The sequence below is a fragment of the Notothenia coriiceps genome, unplaced genomic scaffold (genome assembly GCF_000735185.1).
Source record: "Notothenia coriiceps isolate Sejong01 unplaced genomic scaffold, NC01 NC01_scaffold00015781, whole genome shotgun sequence".
In the NCBI taxonomy this organism is placed as follows: domain Eukaryota; kingdom Metazoa; phylum Chordata; class Actinopteri; order Perciformes; family Nototheniidae; genus Notothenia; species Notothenia coriiceps.
In genome coordinates, this window is record NW_011348482.1 from 230428 (window position 1) to 242995 (window position 12568).

General features: G+C 39.9%; 1 protein-coding gene across 1 annotated transcript; it reads right to left on the minus strand.

Annotated features, from left to right (window-relative positions):
- Nucleotides 1–174: 174 nt before the first annotated feature.
- stard3 (StAR related lipid transfer domain containing 3) lies at nucleotides 175–10358 on the minus strand. The gene is made up of 15 exons (XM_010775439.1): nucleotides 10174–10358; nucleotides 8358–8596; nucleotides 8201–8278; nucleotides 7669–7746; nucleotides 7513–7566; nucleotides 6829–6946; nucleotides 6639–6740; nucleotides 5993–6048; nucleotides 5825–5917; nucleotides 5530–5592; nucleotides 4426–4521; nucleotides 3092–3171; nucleotides 2873–2977; nucleotides 2690–2783; nucleotides 175–1855 (listed from the first exon to the last, which is right to left on the minus strand). The coding sequence occupies exons 2-15, from the start codon at nucleotides 8568–8570 to the stop codon at nucleotides 1733–1735; spliced, it is 1353 nt and encodes a 450-aa protein (XP_010773741.1). The 5' UTR covers nucleotides 8571–8596; nucleotides 10174–10358; the 3' UTR covers nucleotides 175–1732.
- Nucleotides 10359–12568: the final 2210 nt, after the last annotated feature.

A 12568-nucleotide genomic window follows, 5' to 3' on the forward strand; every position in this document is an offset into this window, starting at 1 on the left:
TCTCATTCACCTCTAATGGTGTCTTCATGTGTGAGGGAAAAATAAAATAGAATATACAATAAAAGGTATAATTGAAAAAAAGTTGTATGTACATGTATGCAATGTACTCAGAAAGATCAACAAAGAGGTTTATATTATCCACTACTTTTGTCTAAATGAGATTTGGAAGCTGTCATGAGTTCATAGATTTTATTAAACATAAGACACTGGTTGAGACTCAGTAACGGTTGGTCAGTACTGCTGTGATGGCTTTAAATTAACATGCCTGATGAATCATTGATAAACACATTCAATGTATTATACAAAAAAATATATCAAAGAGAAACAAGCCCTCTAAGCAGGCTCTATAAGCATACATTGATTCAACTGTATAAAATAAATGCAAAGCAAAAGAAAGGGCTGACATGTAATGTGTCTTTGATAAGGCACCAAATAGTTTAATCGATTTAAAAGTGACGCTCTTTGGTCTCTTCAGCTATTTGAACCAATAATCAGTCCTGTTTTAGTTTTATAACTTCCTCTGAGGCGGTTCATTTTTCGGTTTGGTTTGCTCGTTTGTTTTTTAGAAAATAAATACAAGCCAGATTTTCACAACTCTTGGTTCAGGCCAAAGGAGAACCAAATACATAATGGAGTCATGGATCTGATACAGACATAATTTTAATAACAGAATGAGCCTCAGCAGAGGTCTGCGCTCGCTGACTGAGCTTCTAGTTACATATGCATTAAGAAATCACGATTTTCCGAGGTACACAATTTGAAACAAAGCTTAACAAGCCAGGGGCAACATTCTCTAATTGATTAAAAGAAGAATGTTATGCTTTATGAGGTAAGAAATGAAAGTAAACAGAATGATAATCATATTAGTTGCCGGGATATACATTTTGATGACAAAAAGTGAGTCAGCTTTTTAAAACAAGGCCACAGGAGGTCATTGGCACCAAAGACAGCTCTAGTAAGCACACTGCAGCCTAATGTAAGCTGCTTTTTTGTCTTAATGAGCTCGTAATCCATTTGCAACACAGAACAGCCTCCTGATCTGACTCTCAGTTGAGGATGATTACAGTAGCATTTGACATCATTTCACAAACTCAGAATGTAGATCAGTGGTGTCTCCCTCTAGTGGGGACAGGACTGAAGGGTGACTTGTTTTCACATCTACCCCAGTAAAGTTGAGAAGAATATACTGTAGGGGGTTAGTATTAAGGCAGGTGCAGAGAAACATTAGGCAAGATGCTGCAGTGAAAACATGCACACAAAATGATCTTAACAAAGAAAAGAAAAACAATGGCTAGCAGTGTGTGCAGTAAGATAAGGCTCAGAGAGACAGCTGCTTCATGCTATCGCACCACTTCTGTTTTCACAAGTGAGATACCTATATCAATGTTTCAGTAATGTCCATCCTGCAATGTCATTGTGAGGAAACACAGCTTTCAATGCACACAAAGGGAGACAGCCAAACATAGCCAAACATACACAGGTCCACATTAAAATATATGTGACCACCCTTAAAAAAAAAACTCTGGAGTTTGATATTTGAAATCTGAATAACTCCTCTTCTATTGAGGCTGAAATGTGGTGAACATGTGTGGTCACATGTCTCATCTCCTATGCTCAGAAGTCCAGTATTTTCAGTCAAGGTAGCACATCCCTTCGGCTCAGGGTACTTCTGGAGTCCTCCAAACGCAAACTGCAGTGACACCTCTCCACCAACTGGGATGTCCCTCCTGTTTTAGGTGAGGTGGACGGAGCGGAAGGAAGGCCGCAGCTCAGTGATGCGTTGGCGTAAATAGGACATGAATTCAAACATGGTGGCGGCCAGACTCTGGTGGATGAGGTAGCGGGGCAGTCGGCCCTGACAAGACACAAAAAGGGATTTTAAATGTTGTTCTTCAATCACATTGAACACTTTTGAACTGTTGTATATACATATGATTTAAACGTGTGCATTTTGTTTATTTTCAAATGCATCTTGAATCATCACCCATTTCATGGCTCTATGGATGGCAGCTTGATGGCTCACCTCATTGTTCCATATTGAAATATCTCAACTATATTAATGGATTGCTCATAGATAAAGGACTTAAGGACTTATAAAGATGCTTTCTTGTTTTCTAATCTCAGGCCTTCGTCAGGTCAAATATCAATTTGTTTAGTCACAGTCCCATCAGCGAACCGTTTGTTTGCCTCTGTAGGGCTATACAGAAATCTCTAAGCTTTATTCTTAACGCTCCACAATTTTTCTTAATTCTTATTTTGCTTGTCTATTTGTTCTTTGTAAAGCCGGGATTTCTCCCCGGTTACAGATAGATTAGGCTACATTAATAGTATTAGTGTCATACTTTTGGTAGAATTAGATTCCAGTAGTGGCTGTTTTCCACTTGATCAAAATATTACCTATAACTCCAGTGTTGTAAAGTCCAAAGGTAAAACATTATGGAAATAAATATCCAGCTTCATGCCATATTTGTGGGTTATAAACTTCCAAAAATAAAATAAACTGTTGCTTCATGCTTTTTTTGTTTTAGGATGAGGACATCATAAACTGTGATAGACGGAATTTGAAGCTTTACAAGAAAACCGTAATACAAACTTCAGCTAAAACAACAAGACGTTGGGTGCAGCCCTTTGTCTCAGTGTGTTCTGCATTTCAAATGTTTTTCAGTTGATTGCAGACTGTTATTCTCACCTTCAGGTCGGTGTTGAGGACCCAGATGAAGGTGCAGACGGACGGGTTGCTGCTGGATTTGAGGACCACAAATCCTCCAGGACCGTTCTCCCCCCTGATCCCGACAATCGAAAGAAAGAGTAGATAGGAAAGTTAGAGAAGAACCGTACTTTTGTCAAATCGATAAGATGTTCACGGTCTGACCTGACGTAGCGACCGACTGGAGGTTTGGCGTGGTGGTCGGTTGCCATGCCAGCAGACAGGTAGCAGTCTCGTTTGCGCTCCACCCGCCGCACGTTAACAAAGTCCCTGAAGCAAGAAAGAAACCATCGGTCAATCAATTTACTTTATGTCAGACCTGCAGTTTGAAAATAAGATAAAAATAGGAAGAAGAGATGAGAGGAGAGAGGCCTGCTGTTGTACCTCGCAGACACCACCCCCCCTGCTGCTCCTGAGGAGACATCGTATGATACCAGAGTGTTGTCGTCCACCCTCTGAAGGATCTGAGGAGAGGCAGAGACCACTGTTACAGTTTGGAAACACACAATGACAAATATTCGGATCCAGATTGACTTTATTGTCCCACACAGGGAGAAGAAACACTAGAATATTTTATAAACAATATGACTACAACCTTAGTCATAAATAGGAGCCACAACCAACCCTTTTTTAATTGTCGACCAATCTGACAATTATTTTCTAGATTTATTCTTTGGTCTATAAACGTGTTTAAATGTCTTGTTTTGTCAGTCCAAAGCCCGCAATGCTTAATTTGAAATGATAAAGCAGAGAAAATCCATACATTTTTCATACTTGAGAGACCGCAAAAAACCCATTACTTAAAAGGTCCCATGTCATGCTTTTCCGGTTATTACCCGTCCCCTTGTGTGTTATGAAGGTTTTTATGCATGTAAACGGTCTGCAGAGTCAAAACCCTCAAAGTACACCGTCTAGGGAGTAAAACTCTAACACAGAAAATACCTCCCCAAAACGCCTAGTTGGAGATACGTCACTGTCCATTGATTCTTCCAGGTACCGCATGATGTCATGCGTTACCCGGAACCAAATGGACCAATCCATGGAGCCGTTACGTTACGTCCGCGGAGCCGTTAGGTTAAGCCCCCGCTGATTGGTCCAAATTGACCAATCCACGGACTTCCTCACACACACACTCAGTGCATGCAGCTCTGCTGATCTCTCCTCCCTGGCTGCAGGCTGATAACAGACAGTTGGGATCGTGGCGAAATTCTCTCTGCAGACCCATTCTCACAGCGTTTATCAACCTTTTTCTTACTCAATATCAAGCCACACTTATTGTTTTTACTTCGGCTGTGACTTTGTGTGTGCTCAGGGTGAGTTTGGCTGTGTTTCGCTGTCGCTAAACAAGGAAACCACACCTCCACGGAGCTCAGCGCGATTCACAACGTCCCGACCAATCAGAGCACACTGTGCTCACAGGGAGGGTGAGGGCTGGAGCTATTGGAGCTACAACGAGCCGTTAAAGGCAGAGAGTGAAATTCAGTGAATACACGTAGTTTACAGAGATGCTGTATGAGAAACCAAAGTGAGTTTGGAAAATTGCACAATATAAATCTATTCTAGTAGACCTCAACAATGGAATTATGATCAGTGGAAATGGCCATGAAATGGGACCTTTAATTCATTTTCAAATAGTTTGTGATTATTCCAACAACTAATCTTTGCAGCTCTAAATCGTATAACAATAATTGTTCAGATGGATGGATAAAAGGTGTCACCTGGCAGGAAGAAACAGTTTTGTTCCACTGGACCATCTTCTCTGGTTGCAGGATCACCTCCTGATACACAAGCTCCGCAGTGCACTGCATGAGGCCCTGAACACAACAAAAATATACATAAACATTTCAAAATGAAGTTTTCCAACCCAGTTTTTTTGTAAACCGTGTCACTTTCCCTCACAGAGGACTAGACCGAGAGCTGGCTACATTAACCAAAGAGGAACTGAACTCACATGCTTTTATTTAATAGAATAGTTTGTTTTTTTAAATGTAGTTTTGTGTTTTGGATAAATCTTATTTTCTTGTTTGTGAACCACTAACCAAAGATCATTTTCTATCATTATGCGATATAAAAAAAGAATGCTTTTTGAGTCTTGAAGAGAAAGCTTCTTCTTGGTGCCTATCTCTAAAGATTGTCTTTAGAACCAACACACTGCAGGACAGGACTCGACACACACAGGTCATCCAGGCCCAGCTGAAGGGTTGCTATGTGACTCCAGTTGATCTGAAGCCAGTGGAACGGCAGCAGGAAGTCTCTTTCATTTCTGATCTAATGTTATACCACATCAGTAACAAGTTATTCCACCACCATGTCCTAGGGGTTGGATCAGCTGCAATGTGTACTTACTTTAGTAATGGCAGAGCATAAAATAAATAGTGAATTCTGATATACAGCATGGCTTCACAGTGTAGTACAGAATCTACACATGAATTCCAATGAGGCTCACAATGGCTTAGAAATTATTATAATTAGTGTTGTGTAAACATAGCACTTGCAAAAGCCTATGTTCCATTTGGATGCTAAATTCATATTTGTTTGTTGCCATTTAAAAAGACTTTTAGATTACTTTTAGCATTTTAGATGTTGATGATTCTTGGGATATTGTTGTAAATAGCGTTTATGCTGGCCAGGATAATCAAGATATGAAAAATGTTCTATTTGACACATTTGGAAATATTCATGTTAAATAACCAACACCTAAATGACTGCATGACATTTGCGAACAATCACATGATTATGGTCTAAATATAATTGACTTTGGATAACTACTGGCGGATGCCTCAATAAGAGTTTTATAATGAACGGACAAGGCGCTGCTTTACCTTCAGAATAAAAGTCTTTCCATGGAAGGGAATCTCCAGAGTGTAGACGGAGTCTCCCATGTCCTGACAGAACAAAGTACGGTTAGACACACTGAAATGAAAGGGGAAGCAGTATGGTATCGATCCAAACGAAAGTAAAATACTTTTTACTTTTCGGTTGGTAGAATACAACTCAGATCATGCCAGCGCCTGTGATTCATTTTAGCACTGCAGTTTGGAATGATACCAAAACCAAAGCGGAAGAGGAGACACTTCTCTATTGGATACATTACAACATGTGAAATTGTGTACTCACATTGTTTTTTTCAAACTTCCAGTTCTCTTCCTGGGCTAGGATCTGTTCCAACACGGACATGGCCTCACGACCCTGTCTCACATACTCTTTCTCCTGGAAGAAAAGGAAACAAACCCATGAGTCCTGATCACAGGACGAGGACACAGACCCTCAGACTGACTCAGGTACCTGCGCAGTGACAGCTCTGCGGCCAAGAGCCTCCTCGTCCAGATCCTCCTCAGAGCCTGTTCAAAGCAAAACGCAGATTATAAATGGATAACCACATTGGAAAACAAACACTCTCAGAGCAGACAAACAAAGACTGTACTTGTATGTATTTAAAAGGGCTCCCACACCTTCTTAAAAATATATTCAATAACTTTTTATGTGATTTCATTAGGTCAAATGTCATCAAATTCATGTACCAAGAGGACTCTCTGCTCCATAGCTTCTCTTGGATAATTGGACATGATGGGTAATCTGTTACGTTTCGCTCTCTCAAAAGTTGGGCCATTCTGCCTTAATGCGCCAATGAGCAGCTCTCATAGAAAAGAACGAGACCCCGCCTCCCACGCTGTATCCAGTTCTTCTTATACCTCCATGCTCTATTTCAGCCCTGAGTACCTTTTTATATCCTGCTTTTTTACACATACTCTCTCCAGTATAGCGTTAGCTCTGAGTGTAAGCGATGCTTGCTAATTGTAAACACAGACCATATTACTTTTTTTTAAAGTTGCGCATTGTTTCTGATATAGCGACGTTTCTAGGCCTTTAAAAGACTAGAGGAAACCATTGTTGTAACAATAACCGGTCTACATAGCAGCGCAGACATCACCTGCGATGGATTCAGGAGGGGAGTAGAACTGCCCGTCTGAAACAGCGCGGGGGTAGATCATTGGCGCTCGCTCACACGCTGCGTGGACCGCTGCCAGGTAGGCTGGTGTCAAGGGAGGAAAAAAAGTTTAAAAAGGAGAAAAACATCTTTGTGGAGTCATGTTCAAACCTTTCAGGAATCTTTCCCTCACCTCTCTCATCCTCAGCCTCCTGAGTGAGCACCTTGAAGTCAAGGAACCAGGTTTCCAGCCAGGCCACCACAAAGGAAGTGATGGGTATCACGTAGCCAAAGGCATTTACGGAGAGGAGCTGTGTAGAGATAGAAACCAATACCGTCCTCAAGCTGCAGGGTATTAACAGTCAAAACATATGGCATAGGTTTTGCTAAGGGTACTCTCTTTTACTCTTACTATACCATCAGTCTTTAATAATCAATTTAAGTGTTTAGTTAAGTGGCATTTTGTAACCAAACTGACAATTAAAGGGTTAAAATTCAGAAAATGAATGAATATTTGAGTTGGAATAGACCATGAAAACTAATTCCACCTAGCATTTAGTATACCCAAAATAATAGATGCATTTTCCCTCTACTAAAAAAACTAAAATTATAAATAGAATGACCAAAACCAAAATCCTAAACTAATGTTCTGGACTGATGTCGGTAAAAGGTGTGCTGTGTAAGTTGTTAGGAAGAAGGTGAAAAAGATTCTCTGTGCTGCATTAAACAATGCGATCATAAAAACTCCCATCAGCTCATTTTCCGGTCAACAGGCAGATTAGTGCCGTAGAAGCAGAAGTGAAAAGGTTTCTGTGGTTTCAGCTGATTGTTGGCATGACACCAGATACACCAGTGTGAAGAAGGAGGGGACACTCACACTGGACACGATGACCTTAACAAGTAGGAAGACGCTGGTCACTAAGGTGGTAACCTGTGGAGGAATACGTTTCGTGTTATAATCAATATCCAGATCTGCTAATGACAGAGATAATACACGGTCTCATTAGTGTGTGTTTCACTGTGGCTCCCTTACCGCTATAACCCACCAATGCCTCAACCGAAAAGCAGCGTAGCCCACTAGTAGACACAGGAAACGAAACACAGCGAGGAGCTGAGACAAGGAGGAAGGAACAAAAATAGAAAATGTGTTAAAGACGAAGAAGCTTTGGTTTTACTCTAGATCAGTGCTTCTCAAACTGTGGTCCGTGGACCACTGGTGGTCCGTGAGCGCCCCCTAGGGGTCCGTGAGTATATTGGTAAAATTCCACATTTGAAATAAATAAATACATTTCCACGCAATGGAGCGAGGTTAAGTTCCACTTTCGATTGCATGATATAGCCCAGCGCAACGCCTTCGTCACACATGTTGCCACTTGTTTCTACCATTTTCAGGCGATTTGTAATCTGTTCTAGAAAAACGATGTGTTTTTTGATATTTGTGGAGTTAGGTGGTCCGCGAGTGTTTTTTTATTGGTTAAGTGGTCCTTGGTATGAAAAAGTTTGAGAAACACTGATCTAGATCAAGATCAAGTTGAAAGTACACAGACTTGGATTGACCCACTTACAAAGATATCAAAGAAGGAATCCCTGTAGTTATAAAGGACGACCTCACTTTTTAACCTCTCCCAGATTGAACTGGATATCTGCAAAAAAACGAATCCAAATTAGAGTTTTAGCCAAGTCTCTAAAGCTTCTGTCTTTGGAGAAAACATTGACACTCACATTCAGCTCTATAATCCACAGAAGGAAGATGAAGAGCAGATCGAATGTCACGAAGAGACAGAAGGTGCGGCGGACATCAGAGATGGTCTTGCGCTCTGCGGGCGTTACCAACAGGTACGGGGACGGGAGGGACAGCGATGTAGAGTAGGAGGCATTCAGGGAGGCGATGGCAGGGAGGCTGCCCCCCAGCTCCCCATAGTCTCCACCCGGCATTCCTGCGCTGACACAGGATACTCCCCCTGCAACAAGGGAGATAAGGGCCAACCAAAAAATGAGGAGAATGTGAATAAAAAAAGGGCAATAGAAATCTGAATGTTCACCCAATGAGGGGGTAAAAAAAACCTTTTCAAAGCTGAGTATTAAAGTATAAAAACTGCTTCATTTCCAATGTGCGCTACGGCAGCGTCCAAATAAAAGGAGTTCTGATAACATTTATAAACTTGAGATTAAGATCAGGTCCCCAGGTGTGCATTTATCTTGTTTTCATCAGGGCAACATCTTATTGAAAATGTGTGGTGAATAAACTATCATGTAATAGAGAATTGTTTTTGCAACATGTTTTAATTTGTATAGAAATGCTTATACTAGTGTGCCAATTGTGTGTGCGTTTGCAAAAGGATTGATAACAGCAGAGTATGAATGTCTACTTCCTTCAATGTTTTCACTTCCATGCGTGCAGTCTCATGACTTCCCTCACCTCAGGCCATTTTATCAGGAATAGGATACAAAAACACACATGATCCATAATACATATATTGATGATGAAAACCTTTTTCCATGTTTAATGATATATTATATAGCTAGATGAGATTAAGACAAACTGTTTAAGGTTTTGATGTTAGTTTATCACCTCTCTACATGAAGGTCCATAGTTTGTTTTGAAAATATTTCTTTATGTTGCAAAAAAACAACAACTACATGACACCGGGACGACAACCTGGATTACACAGAATATGTTTTATCATCTGTTTAATCACTTTATGTGCCGCAAGATGTTTGAAAGGCGGTCAATGATACAGGATAAAACCTTCAGTAAAGCAAATAATGCACATTTTAAAAAGGCAAACTGTTAGTATATTATAGGAGGCTATTGGAGCATGTATTTGAGGCTGTTGCTAGCACGGATTGCTTGATTTGTGGCACAATGGTTGTAAAAGGCAAGGAGTCTGTTTGAACATAGTTAACCCAGTGAATAACGATCAGTCATAACCGAGCAAGTTTCAATTGTCTCTTTGGCTTTTTCTAGACAATAAACTTGATGTTTACAAGTATCATGTGACACCCCCGGATTATATCTATTTACCTACAATAGAAATGCACTGCTACGTTAATCTTCAGCAGTAGTCATGACGTTTTAAAATCTTTAAAACACTAATAAAATGTTGTTTTCACTTTCAGCTAAAAAACAAACAACTGTCTCAAGGTGCTTCAGTATCTGTCAGGTGAGCTAACAAGCTAACATACCCATGTCAACAAGCGGTGCCAATCAAACAAGACATAGAAAGATAATAACCAGGTTCTCAGATACACACTTATGGTTAACCATTTGAAACAAAAGGTTATACATCGATTGAAGTTTAGCTAGCTAACTTACAGCTGAGCTAAGCTATCACGGTTAGCTAACACCGGCTAACTTACCTTCTAAGCAAGTTACTCTTATTTGCTAAGTGTTACCCCATGAAGAATAATTTCACACACACGTCATGTCTTTAGTTAACAGCTACAGGAAGCAGCGCTATGAATCAAGGAAATAACGTGGATATTATTGAGCATTTCATTATTTCATAAAACAAAAAATGTAACGTTTTAAACTTACTTGATTTACAGCATCATCACCATCGCCTAACGTTCCCAGTTCTTCCGGGCTGATTTATCAAAGACTAATCTCGCCGCAAGAGGAATCTCTGCGTCGCTGCTCCGAACATAGACGCTGCGAAGCGCTGATAATCACACGACGAAACTAACTCTGTCTGCTTTAAATTAACAAAAGTCACCATTTACTTGTTCAAAACTGACATTGCCTAAGAGAGAAGCAATATGTCACAGCCTGTCACATACCGAGAGGACTCCATGCAGAACAACACATGACACATTCCTACAGAAGCACTTGGTGTTACCACAGTATATTAAATGTGTATAAATGTGTACTCTTGATATTATGTGTGAGTTATCTTCTTTTCTTACAATTATTTTACTTACTTATCCTTGTAGGCTACTGCCTGCTTCGGAAATCTTAGCTTACATATGGTCATACGAATATATCTATTTTTTATTTCAATTGTGTTAGGTACGATTGTTTAGTCTTTAAGCTTTTGTGTTTGCTTTTTTTGACGATACAAATGTTTATAGTCCATAGTACACACTGCCCTCTGGTGGACAGATTGTATAACTACATAACGCCGACTGGACTTTTATTTTGAATGGTTAACCGGATGTACGGACATTTATTTTTAACTCTAGCTCAGGGGTGTCCAAAGTTTTTAGGGCCACATGCAGAAAAATATACGAAGGGCTGGGCAACTCTCTAGAGGTGAGGTATATTGCCTCATAATTTGAGTTAAAAATTAGCAAAATTAATCAAATGTAGGTCAATTATGCTTGATAATGATACTTGAAAATGCCTTAAGAAACAAACAGCCTCCATCCCAGCTCTCCAGGGTTCCATTTATTGTGTTGGCAACTCATGCCTTACAGAAGCCTCAGTTTGCTTAAGGGGAAATATGAAGGGTATATTTCATGCTTGTTAGGTAAATAAGTTATCTTTCTTATCAACTAAGATTTGTTAGAAAATGTTTTCCAACTTTAATTGACGGAATTTATTTGAAAAGTGGGCTTATTACATGAATATTACTCTGTAATATATTTCTACATATATATTTAAGAAGTACAATATAAGACAAGCACATGTTTCATTTGTGGGCCGTATTACATTGTACTTTTTGGAATTTGCTGAGGGCCGATTCAAAATGTCCACATTTGGCCGCCGTCCCGTAGTTTGGACATCCCTGTTAGCTTGATGCTATTGTTATTATGTAGCTACTCAAATGACGACTAGAGGGCACTCAGTGTACCAATGATTTACGTTCTCTGTATACTAGTGATGTTACGTTCACGAGCGATCCGATTCTTTTGTCTTTGGTACGAACGAAGGGAACCGAGTCGTACTTGGTGAGAGCAGTTCTTCAGTGGTACAGGTACGACGTTTATTGGGTGAAAAAACGAGACAAACGCGAAAACGCAGCAGCATTTGGATGCACTTCCACAACAACCTAGGCAATGATAAAGCGGATTGCAACATTTGTAAAGCCAAAATATAATTTAAAGCAAGATCAACAAATAATCCAACACAGTCTCACGCCATATCGTGTTATAGTCACGAAATGTATCTATTTATTCGTGTTCACCAACACGATTTTCCCATTTTTTTTCGTGTCACACAGAACGATTTTAAAAGCAATTTGAAGGAAAAAGAGATTTAAAAAAAAATACAGATTTCAGTATTCTGACACAGAACGATTTTAGAAGCAATGTAGTTTGTGTACAATCTGTCCCTGTACCAAGTAATAACAAATACAGATTTCAGTATTCTGAGGCTCTGAGCCCTGATTATTTTCCTCTCCTACGGCAAAAAAACTCTGGCATTATACAATTTAAAATAAAATGTGACTTTGATACCATTCATTTATACAACAAATCATATTTTAAATAAAGCTTCTTTAATTGACAGTGCTTTAGTTGCACACCATGACCACTCAACGGCAGTATATAGATGTGATTTATTAACACTAATGCAGAATACAGAATAGTGTGTTGAGGCCTTAAAGATAAAACCAACTGTTATATTGCCACTTGATGCAACACTATATTTTCTGGTAATGTTGATTACATTTTAAATAAAATATTTAGTTTTGAACTAGAAAGCTAGCTACTCTATGCCGTTTCTCAATCGCGAGGATACTTGCTTGGTAGCGCATGTCTTCCGAGTCACTTCCTTCAGAAGGTAGGCAAGAATCCTTCCTGGCATTCGTGTGCAGGGCCGTTTCTCAATCGCGAGGAAACTGGCTTCCAAGCCAATATTTCAAGGACGCTACGTCATCGAGTGCCGCCGAAGGACTGTTCCAATCTCCAGCATACTTGGAATTCCACTGAGCCTGCGTCCTTGGTTTGGGGGTAATTTCGAGGCTGCACATGGGTAGACTTCGCGTCCTTCA

Coding starts and splice junctions, on each gene's coding strand:
- stard3 (XM_010775439.1), bottom strand. CDS start 8,570: ATGCCGGGTGGAGACTATGGGGAGCTGGGGGGCAGCCTCCCTGCCATC. Junction 7,567..7,668: donor GGCATTGGTGGGTTATAGCG/GTAAGGGAGCCA, acceptor ATTCCTCCACAG/GTTACCACCTTAGTGACCAG. Junction 6,741..6,828: donor GGAGGCTGAGGATGAGAGAG/GTGAGGGAAAGA, acceptor CCTTGACACCAG/CCTACCTGGCAGCGGTCCAC.